This window comes from Mustela lutreola, chromosome 8 (assembly GCF_030435805.1).
Source record: "Mustela lutreola isolate mMusLut2 chromosome 8, mMusLut2.pri, whole genome shotgun sequence".
NCBI classification, from domain to species: Eukaryota; Metazoa; Chordata; class Mammalia; order Carnivora; family Mustelidae; genus Mustela; species Mustela lutreola.
The window spans coordinates 131,485,573-131,507,567 of NC_081297.1; the positions used below are offsets into that span (position 1 = coordinate 131,485,573).

General features: G+C 35.5%; 1 protein-coding gene across 6 annotated transcripts in view; it reads left to right on the forward strand.

Annotated features, from left to right (window-relative positions):
* ANO4 (anoctamin 4) overlaps positions 1-21,995 on the forward strand; it is a 469,407-nt gene that overhangs the window by 390,720 nt on the left and 56,692 nt on the right. For all 6 annotated transcript variants that reach the window (XM_059186643.1, XM_059186644.1, XM_059186645.1 and 3 more), the window contains one exon: positions 20,012-20,094. In XM_059186643.1, coding sequence (XP_059042626.1) covers positions 20,012-20,094 — 83 coding nt within the window. The remainder of the gene's footprint in view (positions 1-20,011; positions 20,095-21,995) is intronic.

The window sequence follows — 21,995 nt, forward strand, 5'->3', positions numbered from 1 at the left end:
TCAAAGATTCTTTATATGGTTCTATCAGTAATTTGTAAGTGAAATATGTCTCATTTTTGAAAATAAGTTTTATAATAATTTCCTTTTATTTCTAGATATTTACACTAATTTTATCTTTCTAGACATATATATATGTCCAACAAAATATAGTGATTATATAATTTAAAATATATCTATATCTATATTTACTAAATTGCTATTAGTTCTGTAGGTGTAGTCACATATGACACCTCACTTATTTCTTATAACCCACCAGAAAGAAATTATAATCTCTGTCTTATAGATGAACATTTTGAGGTTCAGAGAGCTTATGCAATTTGGCCAAGATTACCCAGCAACTGCTAAGTGGTGGAGTCTGGATTTTAGGCCCAATCTGGTCTGCCTAACTCAAGTCATTCCAAAGTTTGTATTCTATGTCATGCACCTTTTGTAGGATGTGTTAAGATTTTATGACTCAGTAGACAGTGCATTCTCACTATCACTTGGTAGTGGGTATACAAAAAGGAGTAAGATGTGATCTCTGCTCTCAAAAATCTCATTGGATGTTGAAGGACAGTTGGTAATTATAGAGTAGGATATAAAGTCCTATGTACAATGGGAAAATGAGGACCCTGCTGCCAGCTTCCCGAAGCCAAAAGGAAAAGCAGAAATGGTTTCATCCAAAAGAAAATCCTGAAACCAAGTCTTAAGTTTGCCAAGCAAAGGAGTGAGTTTGGAGGGAGGTGTGGAAAACATTCTGAAATGAGAACAGTGTGGGCTAGGTTCTGAAAAGGAAGGCCACTCAGTGGGATAGGAATATGTAGTATATATTGGTTTCCTAGGAGTGCTGTAACAAAGGACCACAAGGTGGGTGGCTTAAAATAACAAAAATTTATTCTCTCACTGTTCTGGAGGCTAGAAGTCAAAAATCAAAGTATGAAAAGTGTCAGTTCCTTTTGAGGGCCCTGAGGGGTCAACTGTCCCATGTCTCTCTCCTGGATTCTTAAGACAGTGAGCAATCCTTGATACTCCTTGGCTTGTGGGTACATCACTCCAATCTCTGCATTCTTCCTGTGTTTCTGTGTCTTCACATGGCCATCTTCTTACAAGGACACTAAATTGCATTGGATCAAGAGCCCATGCTATTCCAGTATGATTTCATCTGAACTAGTTAATCTGCAATTACCTTATTTCCAAATAAGGTCATATTCTGAGGTTAGGGCTTTGTTGAAACATCAACATATCTTTTATGGGAGACACAGTTCAACCTGTAACATAGAATATGTTGAGGGCTGAAGTTTGTTTATCGTAAGACATTTGTGTTTCAACAGGGAACCATGTCTTCACTCTGTAGTCAACAGAAGGCCAACTGAAGTTGTAAGTTGGAGAGTGACATCATCAGTTGTGTTTGGGAAGTAATTCTGGCAACAGCAAGAGAGGAGTAAAAATGGGTCACTTGGAAGGCTGTTCCAATATTCAGTCAAAATATTATGCAGATTCAGCTTTAGAAAAGATCTAAATCACAGAATAAAAACCTTATACATAAAGGTGTTTTCCTAGTTTCAGTTATTTATAATAAGCAAAATAAATATCCAATAACAGAAGAATCACTAAGGAAATTAGGAGCAGCCATTAAAAATTAGTCTTTCATAGGGTGTCTGGGTGGCTCAGTCATTAAGCCTGCTCCTCCCTTTCCCACCAACCCCTTCTCTTGGTGTTGCTCTGTCAAATGAGTAAATAAAAATCTTTTTTAAAAATGAGTCTTCCAAACAAGTAATAGAACACAAAGATTGTATTTTACAAATTGGTAAATACAGGATATAAAGTAAATAAATAAATATGACTTTGGGTATAGTAAATACAAATGAAAACAAAGTGATTATGCCACGATAGTAATGGTAGTTTTCTCCGGGTGAGGGGATTATGGGAAGTTTTATCAGCTTTATTTAGGTGTAATTTACATAAAATCCAGCAACTTTAAATATACATTTGACATAGCCTATAAAATTGTACATAGTCACTTAACCATCACCATAATGATGAAATAGAACATTTTTATCCTCCAGAAAATTTCCTCATGACTTTACAGTGAGTTGCTTGGCAACCTCTAACCTGCTTTCTACCACTAAAGTTTCACCTGTTTTAGAATCTCATGCAAATAGAATCATTCAATATTTAGCAATTTGTGTCTGGCTTTTTTTCACTAAGGTTAATGTGACTGAGATTCACTTATGTTGTTGCATATATCAGTAGTCTATTCCTTTTTAGTACAGAATAGTGCATCACTGCCTGGATATATTAAAAGGTATATATCTATTTACTAATTAATGAATATTTGGATCCAGTCCAGCTTTTAGCTCTTAAAAAATAAACAGAATCATTGTATATTAAAAACTTTTTGCATATTTGCATAAGTCCTTGTATCTATTTCTCTTGGGAAAATAACTAGGAGTAGCATTACTTGATCTTAGGATAAGTTTCTAAATTTATAAGAAATTGTTTTTCAAATGCTTGTATCATTTACATTCCCAGTAACATTATGTAAGAGTTCAGGTGTTCCACATTCGCACAAACTTGGAATTATCAGTCTGTATCATTGCTATAATTCTAGTAGATGTGCAGTATCTCATTGTGATTTTAATTTGCATTTTCCTAATGACTAGTGATGTTGAACATGTTTTCATTAGTTTATTTCAAATCTGCCCATCTTTGGTGAAGTGTTTGTTCAGTTTGTTGCCCATTTGTTATTGGTTTTCTTATTTTTAAGTTAAAAGCATTCTTTACCCACTTAAGCCTCCATGTTGCATCACCACTTCCTCATATCAGGGAGATCATATGATAGTTGTCTTTCTCTGTCTGCTTGACTTAGCTTAAGTGGGTAGGAGAAGAATAAATGAAACAAGATGGGATTGGGAGGGAGACAAACCATAAGTGACTCTTAATCTCACAAAACAAATTGAGGGTTGCTGGGGGGAGGGGGTTTGGGAGAAGGGGGTGGGATTATGGACATTGGGGAGGGTATGTGCTTTGGTGAGTGCTGTGAAGTGTGTAAACCTGGTGATTCACAGACCTGTACCCCTGGGGATAAAAATATAAAAAAAAAATAAAGAAAGAAAAAAAAAAGCATTCTTTATATTTTTTTTCAAATATTTTTCTCAGTTTGAGGCATACATTTGTTTCTTCTTAATGGTGTCTTTTGAAAAAGTAAAAGTTTTACTTTTTTTCTTTTCTGTGTGTGCATTTAATTTTTTATATAAGATGTCTTACCCAAACTCAAGGTCTCTAAGAGATTTTTCTGTGTCTTCTCATAAAAAGCTCATAGTTTTAACTCATGTATTTAAGTTCATGAGTTATTTCAAGTTGATTTTTATATAAAAGGTAAAGGTCAGATCTTCTTCTTTGCAAAAATGGATAGCCAGTTGTTCCAGTACCACTTGCTGAAAGATTATCCTTTTCCTCCTCAAAATCAATTGTTCATGTATGTGTGGATCTACACCTGGAATTTTTTTAAATCTACTTTTGTACTCTTAAAAAATTATTTTTATTAGCTATAGTTGACACATATTAGTTTCAGGTATACAACATAGCGATTCAATATTTATATATGTTACAAAATGATAACCACAGTAACACTAGTTAACATCCATTTCCACACATTGTGACAGATTTTTATCTTAAGAATTTTGAGATCTACTCTTTTAGCAACTAACAATACATACTGTTAATTATAGACACCATGCTATATATTATATTCTTAGGACATTTATTTTATAGTTTTATATTATATATTCAAAATATGTATATTTTATAGTAAAAATCTATACCATTTGACTCATTTTGCCCACCTCTGGAAACCACAATCTGTTTTCTGTACCTATGAACTTGGGGGTTTTGTTTCTTTCTTTGTGTTTAGACTCCATGTATAAATGAGATCATAAGCTTATTCTTTTTTTTTCTATTTTATTTTTATTATTTTATTAAATTTTTTATTTTTTATAAAAATATATTTTTATCCCCAGGGGTACAGGTCTGTGAATTGCCAGGTTTACACACTTCACAGCACTCACCATAGCACATACCCTCCCCAATGTCCATAACCCTATCCCCCCCACCCCCCTACCCCCAGCAACCCTCAGTTTGGATCATAAACTTATTCTAATGAAAATTCAGAGTTTCTATATATGGTAGTGTCAGGAAGAGCGATGCTTCTATCCTTGTTCTTATTTCTCAAGATTGCTTTGTGTATTTAGGGTCTCTTGCTATTCCTTATTATTTTAGGAGTTTTTTTATGTTTCTGTGAAAAATGCTATTGGAATTTTGATAGGGATTACATTGAATCTGTAGATTATGGACATATTAAAAATATTAATATTTCTTCCAGTCCATGAACATAGAATATCTTTCCATTTAGTTGTGTCTTCTTCAATTTCTTTCATCAGTGGTCTTACAGTTTTCAGTGTACAGATTTTTCAAACTCCTTATATATTTATTCTTATCTATTTTATTCTTTTTGATGCATTTATGTATTATATAAATTTTATATGTTGATTTTATATCCTGAAACTTTACTGAATTTGTTTATTAATTTTTTTATTAACCATTTCTTACTAGAGTCTTTGGGGTTTTCTATACATTATATTGTGTCATCTGCAAGTAGTAATAATTTTATTTCTTCCTTTTCAATTAGGATGCCTTTCATTTCTTTTTCTTAACTAATTGTTATGGCTAGGACTTCCAGTACTATGTTGCTAAAAGTGGTGAGAGTGGGCATCCCTGTCTTGTTCTTTGTCTTTGAGGAAAAGCTTCTAGCTTTTCACCATTGAGAATAATATTAGTTGTAGGTTTGTCATCCATGACCTTTAATAAGGTGAAGTCCATTCCCTTTATACTCACTTTGTTGAGAGTTTTTGTCATAAATGGATTTTTAATTTTGTCAAATGCTTTCTCCATATCTATTGAGAGGATCATAAGATTTGTATCCTTCATTTTGTTAATGTGGTCTGTCATGTTGATTGATTTATGGATGTCGAACCATCCTTGCATCCCTGGAATAAATCCCACTTGATCATAGTGAATGATCATTTTAGTGTAATGTTAAGTTTGATTTTCTAATATTTATATATTTTTAACTTTTTTTGAGTTTTTATTTAAATTCTAGTTAGTTAACATATAGTGTAATATTGGTTTCAGGAGTAGAATTTGGTGACACATATAACACCCAGTGGTTTGCTGATATTTTATTGAGGACTTTGCATCTGTGTTCATCTCAATATTGGCCTGTAGTTTTCTTTTATTGTGGCATCCTTATCTAGTTTTGATATCAGGGTAATTCTAGCCTCACAAAATGAATTTAGAAATGGTCCCTCCTAGGGGTACCTGAGTGGTTCAGTCGATTAAGATCTGACTCTGGATTTCAGTTCAGGTTATGGCTCCAAGTCATGGGATCAAGCCCCACATCTGGCTCCACACCCAGCATGGAGTCTGCTTGGGTTTCTCTTCCTTTGCCCCTCCCCCCACTCACTCATTCTTGTTCTCTCTCTCTCTAAAATAAATAAATCTTAAAAAAAAAAGAAATTTTTCCTCCTCTTCTATTTTTCTTCAAGAATTTGAGAAGGATTATTATTAATTCTTTAAATATTTGGTAGAATTCCACAGTGAAGCTGTCTAGTACTTGACTTTTGCTTGTTGGGATATGTGTACCTTTATGGCAATAAACACTCTCTCTTGATTACTGTAGCATAATAGTGGGCCTTGAAATGTTATTCTTTTTAAACATTGTTTTGGCTATATTAAGGACTTTGAATTTCCACATATATTTTAGAATCAATTTGTCAGTTTCTACCAGAAAAGATGTTGATACTTTGAGTGTAATAGAGTTGAATCAAGAGATCATTTTGGGAAGGTTGAAAAGTCAATATCAAATATGTCTATCTATGAACATTATTTAACTTTTTATTTATGTGATCCATAATTTCTCTGGGCAATTTTATATTAGTTTCAATGTATAGTTTGGAATATTGTGTTAAATTTATCACTAATATTTTTAATTTTTTCATAAATAGTTTTATTTCTATAATGTTAATTTCCAGTTGCTCATTGCTAATATGTAAAAATACAATTGACTTTTGTACATTTACCTCATATCCTGTAAATATCCTCACTTATAAGTGCTACTAACTCTCATAGATTCCTTAGGATTTTCAACATAGATGATTGTGACATTTATAAATACAATTTTGTTTCTTCTTTTCTAATCCATATGGGCCTAATTTTTTCTTGCCTTATTACAGTGACAGAATAATGTTAGATAGAAGTTATAATGTCAGACATCCTTTCCTTGTTTTCAGTGTTGAGGGGAATATATTAAGTCTTATACTATTAAGTATAATAGAAAATATAAGTTTTTGTAAATAACACTTTATCAAGTTGGGGAATTTTACTTTATTTCTCGGGGCTGAATTTTTATCATGAATGGGTATGGAGTTTGTTAAAAGCTTTCATCTGTATTAATAAAATAATCCTGTTTTTTAAAAAGATGGTTGATACATTCATTAAATTGATTTACTTTCAAACACTACAGTGACACTGAATTACAAAACAAACCCACTTCATTGTAATATACAGTTGACTCTTGACAGTGTGGAGATTAGGTTCACCAACACCTTTGCAGCTGAAAATCTACATATAACTTTTGACTCTCTCAAAACTTAAGTACTGATAACCTACTATTGATTGGAAGCCTGTCCAATAACATGAAGGTTTAATTAATACATATTTTATATGTTATATATATTATATGTTGTATTCTTATAATAAAGTAAGCTAAAGAAAAGAAAACATTATTTAAAAAATCATGAATTGCTGGCTTTGGCAGCACATGTACTAAAAAGTCGTGAGGAAGAGAAATTATGTTTAGAGTAACTGTATCCAAAAAGCTATATAGGTGAACCCATACAAATCAAACCCATGTTGTTCAAGAATCAACTGTATTATCTTTTTTCTATAGTTGTGTATTTGATCTGCTAAAATATTTTTAGGATTTTGCATCTATCTTCATAAAGGTTGTCTGTAATTTTCTTCTGGTGTTTTTTTTGGCTATGAGGTAATGTGGCCACATAGAATGAGTTAAATGTTCTTTTTTCTGTTTTCTGGAGAGGTTTATATAAAAATGATATTACTTCTTTCTTACGTTTGGTAGAATTCACCAGTAAAGCCACTTGGGCTTAGAATTTTCTTTGCAGGATAGTGTTTAATACAAACTTAATCTCCTTAACAGATGGAGCTCTTTAGATTATCTATTTCTTCCTGTCTTCAAGGATTCTGTCATTTTATCTAAATGTGTGAACTTACTGGGATAAATTTGTTCATAATAATCTCAGATTTTACCTTTCGTGGGACAATCTGTGATCTCATTTTATTCATTCCTGAAATTATAGTTCATGTCTTTCTCTTGTTTTCCTATTCATTCTGCATAGGAATTTATCAGTTATATTGATCTTTCCATGAACAAGTTTTTGATGTTAATGGTGTTTTTATATTGTCCTTATGTTTTCTTTTTTATTAATTTCTGCTGTTATGTTTCCTTCCTCATGCTTACTTTGGGTTTAATTAGCTCCTTTTTAAAAAAATTTCTTAAGGTGAATGCCTAGTTTGCCAATGTGAGATCTTTCTTCTTTTAAAATATGAGTTTAATGTTATAAACTTCCTCTAAGTGCTGCTTTAGTTGCATCCTCTGCATTATATTTTCATTTTTAATGAGTTCGAAATATTTTATAATTTCCATTCTGATTTTCTCTTTGACCCATGAGTATATAGATGGGTGTTGCTTAATTCCAAAAAATTGGGGAGATTTTATAGATATCTGCCTCCTATTGATATTTAGTTTAACTCAGAGAACATATTTTACATGATTTCAATCCTTTTAAATTTACTGAAATTTGTTTTATAGCCCTCAATATGGCATCTCAACAAATGTCTCATGCCCATTCGAAAAGACTATATATTATGCTGTTGTTAAGTTTTATGTTTTGTAAGTTTCATTTGGGTCCACTTGGTTGATTTTGTTTTAATCATCTATATTTATACTAATTCCAGCTTTATTTGTGGATTCTTCTAGTTTGCCTTTCAGTTATATCAAGATTTTGCCTCATGTATTTTAAATATAGGATGGTTATGTCTTCTGGAGGCCCCTTAGTCATTATGAAATTATCCTCATTATTCCCAATAATATTTCTTGTTTTCAAGTAATCTTTGATATTAATACTGCCATGTCAGTCTTTCTTGATTTGGATTTGTATGGTATCTTTTTCTTTCATTTACATACGTATCCATGTCTTTATATTTAAAGTGTTTCATACACAAATAATAGGAAGTCTTACTTTTTTTTCCAGTCCAAAGATCTCTGCTTTTTCATTAGCATTTTTATATCAATACATTCAATGTAATTATCAATATATTTGGTTTAAATACATGTTCTTTTTATTCATTTTATATGTGTCCCATATGCTGTTGTTTTATTTTCCATCATTTTCTCTCCTTTTGAATTAGATATTTTCATGATTTAATTTTATCTCCACTATTGATTTATTAGTTATACTTCTTTGTTTTACTCTTATAATGGTTTCAAGGATTTATAATATACACCTTTCATTTATAACAACCTATTTTCAAATAATATAATGCTATTTCACATGTGGTATGAGCACTTTAAAATGGTATGCTTCACCTTTTTTTTTTGTCCCTTGTATTATTATTGCCAAATATTTTACTGCTATTTTTGTCCTGTATCTTACTGCTATTCTTGTTATATATTTTATTCTACATGTTATAAACCTCTTGATACATTGTTATTATTTTGGCTTTCAGCAGGTAATTATCTACTAAAGAGATTGAAATGAGGAAAAAATTCATTTACCCATATATTTGTTTTTATGTGCTCTCCCTATTTTTATATTAATCCAGATTTACATCTAGTGTCATTTCCTTCTTCCTGAAGAACTTCCTTTAAAGTTCTTATAATGCAGGTCTATTGGTAATTAATTTTCCCAGATTTTTAAGGTCTAAAGATATTTTGCTTCACTTTAATTTTTTTATTAAATTGATTTATTTATTTTCAGAAAAGCAGTATTCATTATTTTTGCACCACACCCAATGCTCCATGCAATCCGTGCCCTCTATAATACCCACCACCTGGTACCCCAACCTCCCACCCCCCCGCCACTTCAAACCCCTCAGATTGTTTTTCAGAGTCCATAGTCTCTCATGATTCACCTCCCCTTCCAATTTACCCCAACTCCCTTCTCCTCTCCATCTCCCCTTGTCCTCCATGCTATTTGTTATGCTCCACAAATAAGTGAAACCATATGATAATTGACTCTCTCTGCTTGACTTATTTCACTCAGCATAATCTCTTCCAGTCCCGTCCATGTTGATACAAAAGTTGGGTATTCATCCTTTCTGATGGAGGCATAATGTTCCATAGTGTATATGGACCACATCTTCCTTATCCATTGATCCGTTGAAGGGCATCTTGGTTCTTTCCATAGTTTGGTGACCGTGGCCATTGCTGCTATAAACATTGGGGTACAGATGGCCCTTCTTTTCACGATATCTGTATCTTTGGGGTAAATACCCAGCAGTGCAATGGCAGGTCATAGGGAAGTTCTATTTTTAATTTCTTGAGGAATCTCCACCCTGTTCTCCAAAGAGACTGCACCAACTTGCATTCCCACCAACAGTGTAAGAGGGTTCCCCTTTCTCCACATCCTCTCCAACACATGTTGTTTCCTGTTTTGTTAATTTTGGCCATTCTAACTGGTGTAAGGTGATATCTCAATGTGGTTTTAATTTGAATCTCCCTGAGGGATAGTGATGATGAACATTTTTTCATGTGTCTGATAGCCATTTGTATGTCTTGATTGGAGAAGTGTCTGTTCATATCTTCTTCCCATTTTTTGATATGTTTGCCTGTTTCGTGTATGTTGAGTTTGAGTTCATTGTAGATCCTGGACTCCTAGAGGAGAACATAGGCAGGAATCTCTTTGATATCAGCCACAGAAACTTCTTTCAAGATATGTCTCCAAAGGCAAAGGAAACAAAAACGAAAATAAACTTTTGGGACTTAATCAAAATCAAAAGCTTCTGCACAGCAAAGGAAACAGTCAAAAAAACAAAGAGGCAACCCATGGAATGGGAGAAGATATTTGCAAATGACAGTACAGACAAGGTTGATACTCACTTTAATTTTTAAAAGACATTGTTGCTGGATGTAGAATTCTAGTATTCTAGGTTAGCAGGGTTGGTTTTGTGTTTTTTTTTCCTTTTCCCTTTCAATACTTTAGAGCACAGGAGTGCTAAATCAGGAGTGAAGTATGCCTCTCAGGAGACATTAGACCATGTGTAGACACATTTTTGGTTTTCATTACTGAGAGAAAGGAGTGATACTGGCATCTGAATTTAGTGGGTAGACATCAGGGATGCTGCTAAATGTCATACAAAGCACAGAACAAAATGCCCCCAAACAAAGAATTAAATGGTCTACAATATCAATAGTGTTGAGTTTGAGAAACATTGCTAAATTTACAGTCTTCCTTTGCTTGAAGTCATATGGCCTATGGCCTAGTTGAGTTTCTTTTGGAAAACCATCTGACAATTCTCTCAGATTCTCATTTAATCTGAAGATTAAAGTATCATCAACATATGGAATGTTTTGGTGTTGAAAAATAACTTATTTTTCGAGATAGTTGACACAATGTTAATTGTGTTAAGATTGAAAAACACTGCCTTAAGAGATGCGTTTTCATTGCGTGGAGACTTTCACAGTTTTTATAAGATGTCTGCATTTCTTCTTCTATAAGATGTCTTTTCTTTCTTCTTCTTTGTTTTTCCCCCCTATGTAAGATTTTCCTCCCTAGTATTTGCTTTGAAGATTTTTACTTCTTATTCTCGGAAATTTGACTGAGATGAGTTTTGATATAATTTTCTTTGTGTTTCTTATAATTAGGGTTTGTTAAGTTTCTTGCATCAATAGTTTAATCTTTATCAAATTTTGAAATTTTTCCAAAATCACTCAGCATTGTTCTACAGGTCACTTACTCCTTTTACACATTTTTCTTTTTTTTTTTTTATCTTTGTGTCATCTGTAATTGTTTCTATTGATTTGCCTTCAGATTCACTGATTTTTTTTTCTTCCTGAAATGTCTAGTCTTCTGTTAAACCTATTCAGTGTACTTTTCTTTTTATAACTTTCATTTTCCAATATCAAATCTCAGTCATTTAGGGCTTTTTATGCCTATATTACTCTTCTCATTGTATTCATGTTTTCATCTATCTTCTTGACATACAAAGCATACTTATAACAGTTGTTTTATCATCCTTGTTCTATCATTTCTGTCAGTTCTAGGCTGTCTCCCTGGGATTGAAATTTTCACCTGTTTATAGGCTTTATTTTCCTGCCTATTTTGTATGTCTGGGAATTTTTTTATTAAACAGAGAATAGTGTTGAATTTCATTTTTTGTTATGTTTCCTTACTGTTAGACTTTGTTCAGGTATACGATTAACTCTCTTGCAGCCCTATTAGGTCATCTCCAGACTTGTCATTAGCTTGTTAGTGTAGGTCCAGAACCACTACTAGGGGATGATCTTTATGAGGCCTCTTATAAGTTCTATGTGTTACAACATCTCTGTACTCTGACTAGTGGGATTGGAAATTTCTTTTGGCCCTCTGTGAAATCTGATGATTTTTTAGCTACCATCAAGCAGTTTCATGTAGTTTCACCCCATATACATAAAGAGCAGAAGGCACTTCATTGATTTTGAGTTTTCTTTCAGTATAGTTCCCTTTTCTCTGGTACTCTGCCCCACAAACTCTTGCCACCTCATTCTCCCCACTTTAATCTCCCAAGCTTAGTAAGACCACTAGGCTCTGTTTGGACTCCTCTACCTGAATTGTAGCCTGTAAATGGCCTCCAAATAATGAGATGGTGTGATCCTAAGGCTCACCTTACTTATTTCTTTACTCTCAGGGATCACAGTCCTGTACTATCTCTTGTCCAGTTCTGAAAACAGTTGTTTTTTTTTACATTGGAGCAGTTAATCCTTATGGGTAGAAGCAAGAATCCTCAGTCTTCTGTAGCTTGATGGCTTTTTATAGAAGGCAAGCGCACACTCAGGCAGGGTCTCAGAGCATTGTGTTTACTTGGGGAAACTGCCATTATCCACAGTGTCTCTTCCAGTTCAGAAGCTCTTTTGGAATACCCAAAGCTAATTGGACTTGGGCAAACAGAAACCTCTTTTAAACTGTGCAAGCATTAGGGCATAATCCAGAATATGAAAATGCAAGTATATGATAGAGAATATTATTTTATAATGACCATCTAGAACACCTTCTTCCTATGTCAGAATAATTAGGAAGCCAAATTAATCATCATATGTTGTTTGAGCTTGGAAATCAGTGCAGCTAGTGAATCCCTAGCACAACAAAGGAATGCAATTAATAACTTAAATGAATGGAAAAAGGGAGCAAGAACTATTTTTTTCTGCTGAATACTTAGTTATCTTTATTTCATTTCATGGAGTACCCCTAGAGACTGGTTTATGTCCAAATGCCCATCTAATAATCTACATTAGATCAAACTGCAAAATTTGTATTCTTAGACCTTGTTTTTTCTAAGTTACAAATTGGCCACCCCCTATTTGGATATATTTACTTTCTCCTGAATGGTTCTAAAATTAATAATTAAGCTTCAGCTTCTTAAAATAGAGTCACATTCCTGTTTTTTTCTTGGACCCTGAAACTAACTTTATCTTGGCATTTTGGGGTGTTTCACAAACTCTCTCGTCACTCATTTACATTCACTTGTATTATTATTGCCAAAGTCCATCTCAGATGTTGCAAGTTAGCAACCAGTAAAAATAATCTGTTCCTCACTAATTTAAAAATATGCAAATAAACTATTATTTTTACACTGAGATAGTTCACACGAAGATATATTTTTATGATTTCTCTTGAATAATTTAAAAATCTGGCCACAGTGCAGTCAATGGAAACTGAAGAATACCTATCACTTTATTTTGCGTACATACTCCCCAACTGGTCCTCTTTCCTGCCACTCCTTATCTTGCAGTTTCCTCTTCTAGGTTTTGTACTGCTGTGGTTGTTTTGGCATTTGAGTTTGTGATTCCTCACTAAGCTCATTCATTATGTGTAGATTTTATGAGTTAAAATCTTGGGAGGTGACCTCATTCCTCTAAGTTCTTAGGAAGCACATCTATGTAACTTCCCTGTACCTTCTCCAAATGAAAATTCTCAGAAAGTCATGAAGAACGGAAATAATGAAATCTGTTAGTATTATTCATTTCACTTTCTAAAAGAAGGAAATTAGAATTGGGAGAAAAATGACTGTGTAATTTCCTAGGAAGAGAATCATGTTGACTAGATTTCTGAAAATACTTTGAATCATCAGACAGCAGGACACTTTTCTGAAATAAAAATCACCTTTCCTTTTCCTATATAGTGCCCATTTTATTTTTGGCTCAATTCTTATTTTTATACAAATAGAACATAATCTTTTGACAAGTTAAGGAAAAAAGCCTATAGGGTCTTTAAAAGCCTTTGGGATTTTTTTCAAAAATAAGAAATAAACATGTCTTTATAATTAATTTTCTAGCATTAGACACAATTCTTTTCTGGACTCCCAGGCTAGAAATTTTCCAAATGAAGAATCAAATTAGGTTTTTGAATACCTATTGTGTTATCAAAGGGCAAGAATTAGCAGCATGTATTCCTAGCAGCTTTGGGAATAAATGTAGGTTTTGCCCACATTTATTCCCACAGGCCTCCAAAGAAAAGTATAGATCTAAGGGAAGGATAGAGAATAAATGCCAGGTTCTCACAGGGAACATATAACCTGGGGTATGGTACTTTGGTTTTTATAACTAGTTTAAGCAAAGTGCTCTTGTGGTTCAAAGAGTAAGCTTTCTTTTTCTTTTTATCTCTTCCTTATTCAGTAGAAATTAAAGGCCCCAGATTAGACTGTGACCTTCTAGCTACAAGGCAGATAGCACCCCTGGCTCTTACCCTAAATGCCATTTGCTCCTAGTCATTGTGATAGCCCAGATAATCCTGTTATGGGTTGAATTGTGTCCTCTGGAAGATATGTTTTAATCATAGCTTCCAGTACCTGTGGAAGTGACTTCATTTGGAAATAGGGTCTTTGAAGATGTAATCAATTTAAGACAATGTCATACTGTATTCCCAGTGTGGCTGGTGTCCCTACAAGAAGAGAAAATGGAGAGACAGACAATCACAGAGTAGAATGCCTTGTGAAGATAGGCAGGGAGATTGGAAGAGTGCTTCTGCAAGCCAAGGGATGCCAAAGATTTCTACCAACTACCAGGAGTTAGGGAAAAGTGCATAGAAGATAGTCTCCCTCAGAGCCTCCAGTAGGAATTAAACCTGCCAAAACCTTGATTTTGAACTTCTAACCTCTGGAACTAGAGAATAAATTTGATGTTGTAAGCTCCCCCACCAAATAATAATAATAATAATAATAATAAATAAAAGGTATATTAGGCCCAAATCCCAGTTGTCATTTACTAGCCATGTGACTTCTCTGGACCTCAGATTCTTCATTCATAGGATGATGAAAATAATACCCACCTTGACAGACTTTTGAAAAAATAAAACATAGTACCTAAAATGTAATAAATTGTTACTATACAGTGACTAAATAGTACCATATTTCAATGCTGCCATGGAACCCAAGCTATACAGCTTAAAGGGGATCTTTTTCCTGCATAAAATTCTTGAAATGCCTTAGGAAGATGACAAAAAATAGTAATTCAGTGGGTTTTTCCTTTCTGTTTGCAAAATGTTAACCATAGTTGTACTTTCAAAAAAACCTATATTATTTAGGATGAATACAGTTAACTGTGTAATACACAAAAATCCAAACCTAGATGTTTAATAGAACTCATGCACATGAGGTGTACCTGGGGTGGCACAGTGGGTTAAGTTTCTGACTCCTGGTTTTGGCTCAGGTCGTGATCTCAGAGTTCTGGGATCAAGCCCCACATCAACTCCCTTCCTATAGTCTCACACTCTCTCAAATAAAGAAATAAATCTTGAAAATAAAAAAAAAACATGCACATGAAACCCAACCAGGTATTTCTGGTTGTTAGCCTTCTACATGGTCATTTAAGTACCCAGGTTCCTTTTATTTGGTGGCTCTATGCTCTTCTGGATCCTTAGAATCTTCTCCATTCACCCCTCAAAAGGAGAAAAGAAGCATGGGATGATATAATTACTTTCTAATTTTTTTAGTCCCAAACTGACATACATCACTTGTGCTTAATTTCCATTTATCAAAATGTGGTGACATCTAATTGTAATAAAGGCTGGAAAATGTAATCTAACTATGACTAGAAAGATAAGAAGTTGTTTGGGCAAATACATAGAAGTCAGCTACAAATTGAAACTAACAATAATTGTTCTGCTTAAGAAAGTGATAGTAGAACATGGCCTGCTGAACACTCTGTCATGTCCTTTTTGTGTCCTTTATGGGATATATGTCACAATCTTCTCAACTGTGTACGATTCTGAGCCAGTGGTGTCCTGGTATTTGAACACAAACCTACCTGAACACTAACCTTGACCCTTCTTATACTTAAATTCAGAAGTCTCAGGTTTTTCTTTTCTTTTTTTTTTTTATTGACATCTTTTTTTTTTTTTCAGTGTTCCAAGATTCATTGCTTGAATGCAGTACTCCATGCAATACATGGGTATTAAGGAGGGCATGTATTGCAAGTCTCAGATTTTTCCAATGCTTCCACTAATATTGTGAGGGGCTTGCTATTTGGCACTGATGGTAATACATGGGATGAACTTCATTTGTACATAGGTTAGGTAGTAGTATGGGGTAGTATAGAGTAGAAAGGGGAGAGAAGAGAGCACACAAAACTCTGTCTTAAAACTAAGGACTTGATATTGCCCTATCTAAAATAGGTAAAGGAAGTAACTTGTAAGTTTTTACACCTTCATGCCTCATGCAATGTCTCAGTGAGTAAATGGGGTGAGCATTCCAGGTTGGGAGATAGCTCTGCACACAGGGTCATTCAGGGACTCATAGTCCTACAAACAAGTTGTTTGCAATCCTCCCAGGCCTTGACATCATTTGCATAATATCAGCTGAGTTACTGGGGCTCCATCTATCCAAAAGGGTAAAGAGAATGTGGAAGAAGCACCCTCATTGTCTTAAGATATCAACAGGCAAGTGGCATTTATCACACTTTTCTGTTCACATTCCACTGTGAGAACTGTCTTGGGCCATATATATCCAACAGCAAGGGGATCTGAGAACTACAGTACAGGTGGGCAGCCACCTTTTACTGTGGAACAAGGCAAGAATGCATCTTAGAGGTAGGTAGTCCTTGTCACAGGATTCATTCAACCAAGTAATAATTAGAATGATACTGGAGTGCTTGGTGGCTCAGTCCATTAAATGTCCAACTCTTAATTTGGGGTCAGGTCATGATCTCAGGATCATGAGATTGAGCCCAGTGTTGGGCTCTCTGCTGGGTGTGGAGCCTACTTTGGATTTTTTTTTTCTCTCTATCTCTCTGCCTCTCCCCCTCCCCCAGTGCTCTTTCTCTATCCCTCTCTCTAAAAAGAAAGAACAGAGTGATATTTTATGGCAAGGCAAAAGAGAAGTATAATAAGTTTCAATTTTTCATGTTTGTTATTATTTTACACTGCTGTATAAAGCATTCACAAGATATAATTAGATGTTTTTCAAACTTATACCCTAATTTCTTATAAGATTTAGATAAATAAGAAAAGAATAATTTGCCATATTGCTTTCATTTTCATGACATCATGTCATTTGTACATTTACTGTGCCTCTTGGATACCAGTCATTGTGCTAGACCCTGAGGAAATAAAAACAGCTAATATATATAGCCCATATTATCAAGAGCCCACAACTAGTGATAGAAATGATCAAGTTTCTCTATTGTTTTTTAAGTGCTGAATGCTATGCTCAGCACTGACCTAGAGGAATCTGCACAACTCAGCATGGGTATAGAGAAGGTTCAAAGGGAATGGTTGCAGAACACACAGAGCCAAATCTGGAAACAAGAGTAGGAGTTGGCCAAATGGACACAAATAGGGAAGAACACTATAAACCAATGAAATAGTGTGGGCAAAGCTAAGAAAGTCACACAACAGCTCACTCCAGGTAGCCTGGAGTCTAGGGTACAAGTTGGGACAGAGGGAGTTTGACACAGGCAGAGTCATTAGGAGCCTTGCATCCTGAGCTGGTAGTGGGGGTTTTTCTGTAGGTGGTGTGGTTCCTTGATACCCAGATATGGGCAGACCTTGTTTTCAAAAAAGCATTATCTACATAGATAGATTGGAATCTAAGGACTTCAGAATGCTGGCAGTAAGGTTAAACCTTCTGATACATTGAGAAAAAGATATTTTAGACCAAATTCTTGTGGAAAGAATTCCATATAGTAGAAAATCTTGCCAAACCCTTAGGAATTGTAAGTCTTTTGATAATCAACCCCTGAAAGAAATAACTTTTTTTATTGTGTTGTTAGTCACATCATTAGTTTTTGATGCAATATTCCAAGATTCATTGTTTACGTATAACACCCAGTGCTCCATGCAATACGTGCCCTCCTTAATACCACCACCAGGCTCACCCATTCCCCCACCCCCCCCCTCTAAAACCCTCTGTTTGTTTCTTGGAGTCCACAATCTCTTGTGGTTTGTCTCCACCTCCACCTCCCCTTCATTTTTCCTTTTCTTCTCCTAATGTCCTCCATGTTATTCCTTATGCTCCACAGGTAAGTTATACCATATAATTGACTTCCTCTGTTTGACTTATTTCACTCAGCATAATCTTTTCCACTTCCATCCATGTTGATGCAAAAATTGGGTATTTGTCCTTTTTGGTGGCTGAGTAATATTCCCTTGTCTGAGTAATATTCCATTGTCTTCTTTATCCATTCATCTGTTGAAGGGTATCTCAGCTCTCCCCACAGCAAGAAATAACTTTCTAATCAAACTTATAGTACTGAGTGGTTTAGTGGTAGAAGACAATTATATATATTAATGTAAAGCCATCTTCAAAGGAGACAAGTAGGAAAAATGTGAATTTGTGATGTGAGGCAGCATATAACTAGACATATTCAAAGTGCAGTGGGCTCCGAGGGCTGTGAGTATTTAAGCAAGGGAATTTAAATCATGAAGTAATAAGGGTATGGGATTGAATATTTGCCTTGAATGGAGGCAATCTATATTGGATTATATCCTCACTCATGGTTAGAGATAGCATTAGATTCTTCCTCAAATGCAAAACACAAGACAATAGCAATTATACAAGGAACTAATTTCTTCCCATCCTCCCAAGTCCTGGAAGGGAGGAAGATGAGTATTAGCCACAAAAGGGAATTATTGGTTAGAGCTTCTCTCTCCTTCATGTAGGATTCTGCACCTGCTGGGGAGAAGAAAGGTGGTGGAATGTTTCTGACAGCCACTGGTCTGTTTTAGAAGTCAGTTCCTTCAAATGAGACCCACAAGTGGGTTGGTAGGGTTTGCTGGGAGCAGCAACAGTCAGTGAGACAAACAGGATGCTTCTCCTGTGTCCTCAGGCTGTCCCAGAATGGTCTCCCTCAGGCTTCTCTGAGGTCACAGGCTACAGTTCTGACTTTTCATGAAGAATAGCCACACATTCAAGGACTAGCTGCTTTGTCGATTTAAGGCCAGGGGAGACTCTGGAAACAAAAAATAAAGTCTTTAGAAAGCATCATTTTCTTGGGGGGCCAGAGAACCTTATATAATAATTGTCCCGGGGGCCCATGGAAAGACAATTGGTAAGGCAGAAAGTTAACATAGCAGGCCTGCTTTAGAAAATCCTGCCTACCAGATCGGCCCTGGACTCTTGCCTCTGTAAGTCTAAGTACCATAGCAAGGCCCAGGAGAGATGGATCTACCAGTTCTGTCTCCTGGGTATTTCTGTGATATCTTTTGTTGCAGTCATCCTCAAAGTTTGAGTGTGCGTGTATGTGTATATGTTGTGCGTCCTATCATTTGGCTTGTGACTTCCAAGACAGCAAGGTTATGTCTTGATTATCTTTTCCCTTCTGTCATTTGTATAATAATTGAACTGTAGAAAGTTACTTTGGCTGAATGAGGATAAACTTCCATAATTCCCTGAGTGGGAAAGCCAGCTACCCCATACCTCATTTAAAAAAAAAGGATCTTATGGGGCGCCTGGGTGGCTCAGTGGGTTAAAGCCTCTGCCTTCAGCTCGGGCCATGATCCCAGAGTCCTGGAATCGAGCCCCACATCCGGCTCTCTGCTCCGTGGAGAGCCTGTTTCCTCCTCTCTCTCTCTGCCTGCCTCTCTGCCTACTTGTAATCTCTTTCTGTCAAATAAATAAATAAAATCTTAAAAAAAAAAAAAAGGATCTTAACAAAATTTGCACACGATTTTCCCTTTAATGTGACAAAAAGAGAAATAGTTTGGGGAAAATATTAAAATAATAAAATTATTTCTTTCAGTGAAATAGTAAAATATGTTTTACATAGATATTTGTTGGGAAGAAGATTTGGGAGACAATCTCTGCTAGTCAAATACATGAAACTGCTAAGTTTTATTTTGGCCTTTCTGCCCTTACCGCCCCCTCACTTTTAAAAATAAATATTCTATCAATGAGAAAGATGTTGGTAACCTAGTTTTCTATATTTTTATATCCCAGGAGCTTTGTTATTGTAAGTCTTTTCTGCCTCAACTTGCAAATCAGCTTAATTTAATTCTAAATGAAATCTTGAATTTTTCATTATGTTTGACACAAGCTTAGTAATTCTCTGAAAAGGTCTTTGTTAAATGAAGCTTAGCTAGATATTCTGATATTCAGGGATGCTTACACAAACAACTGTCATTCTCTGCAATGAGTTCATTATTCAGTGACAGTTAACAGCATTGTTTTATTTAAAAATGTCTTTGTGTTTCTCTTCTTGTTCCAGCGACAGTTTTCCTGGAGTTCTGGAAAAGACGGCGAGCTGTAATTGCTTATGACTGGGATCTGATCGACTGGGAAGAAGAGGAGGTTTGTATTATTTACCTCAGAATTTTTCAAAAAGCAAATCAACGAATATACAGTCCTCTTGAGTTATCACTCTGCTCTGTGACAGAAGCCAGGTTTACTCATAAAGCATGTCAATACCTGTGTTTGCAAAAAACTTCAGGTAGTATGAAAAAGAACAGACTATAAAAGAAAGAAGAGACAACATTGTGATCACTTACTGGATTAAGATTCCATGGCTAAGTAAAGCATTTCACTTGTAGGTGGAGACATCAGAAGCATTAGTAGTAAGATTTGTTTAGTTTTCTTTTTTTTTTCATTTATTTATTTTCAGCATAACAGTATCATTATTTTTTCACCACACCCAGTGCTCCATGCAATCCGTGCCCTCTCTAATACCCACCACTTGGTACCCCAACCTCCCACCCCCCCGCCACTTCAAACCCCTCAGATTGTTTTCCAGAGTCCATAGTCTCTCATGATTCACCTCCCCTTGTTTAGTTTTCTTAAATAGTGTTCTTTACTTTAACAGGAGAGTATTAATTAGTCTTACAGCTCTAGGAATATGGAAGGAAACGTCATGAGAGAATTCCAGGGAAATATTTCTGAGAGCTCTCCAGAACCCTGGACAGTGCTCAGAGCAGCAAAGGCTCAAATGCATGACCTCAAGTCCTTAAATACTGAGTAGAAACTACTCCTCAAATGTCCTCCATGGTGGAAGGGTCTAAATGCCACTTATTCTAGCCTGTGGCACTCAGATGGCTGTGCAGAAAAGCCCAAACTTGCTGCAAGCCTTCTTCATGGAAAATCCAGGGTATTAGGTTGCTGGGGCTCCCATAACAAAGAACCACAGACTGGGTACCTTAAACAACAGAAATTAGTTGCTCGTGTTTCTGGAGGCTAGAAGTCTGAGATCAAGGCATTGGCACAGTTGGTTTCTTCTAAGGGCTGTGAGGGCAGGATCTGTTGCAGGCTCCTCTCTTGGACTTGTAGACTGCTGTCTGCTCCCTCTGTGTTCTATCATCATTTCTCTGTGCACGTCCATGTCTAAATTTTTTATAAAAAGCCAGTCATATTAGGGGTCACTCTAATGATTTCATTTGACCTTAATTACCTCTGTAAAGACTGTCCAAATCAGTCACACTCTGAGGTACTCTGGCTTAGGACTTCAACAAATGAATTTGTAGGGGGTGGGGGAGACACAATTTAGCCCTTAACATGCAGAAACAGAGGTCTAGCTCCTGATTCACCACAAATCCCTGGATAATTAACTCAGCGACTCTTAGATGACACTCACAGCCTGATAAATTCAGAGTTTCCTAAAGAAACAGAAGATTCCAGGTCCTATTCTGTTTATATCTTCAAGTGTCACTTCCTAAAATAAGTGAAAGAAGGCAGAGCCTGTTTATTACTGTATCTCTTCTCTCTCCTTCCCCATTACCTGTCACTAAGTGAAGTCCAGCCTTGGGTGTATTCTGCAGCAGGAGTGAGGCTGCCCTTCCTTCTACACACACAGGCTACTGCCAAACTGTGCCCATTGTCCGGAACCCATTTTCTGTCAGCTTCTTCACTTTCCGTCAGTGTCTCCATCTGAGCCCTGAGTTTCTGCCTGGGTTAACTTAATCTCCATTTCACCAGACTTTCCTCTCATTTTCCCTCCTCTTGCAATACATTCATGTAGAATAGGTACTTAATTAACCAGAACCACTTTAGCATACCCTCTTGCTGATTTCCTGTTTCTAATCCCATAATTGCTTTTTAGTCAGAAGCTTTTCACATTAGATGGAGCTCAACTAAATGAAACAAAGCCTCAGCTTGATTTAGAATTCGAGCTGCCTTGATTTTAGCTGGCTTTGAAAGATGTTTACCTGGTTTTCAATAATGAGTAGTACATTTAAAATCTACTGGATAAAGGTGAATGACTC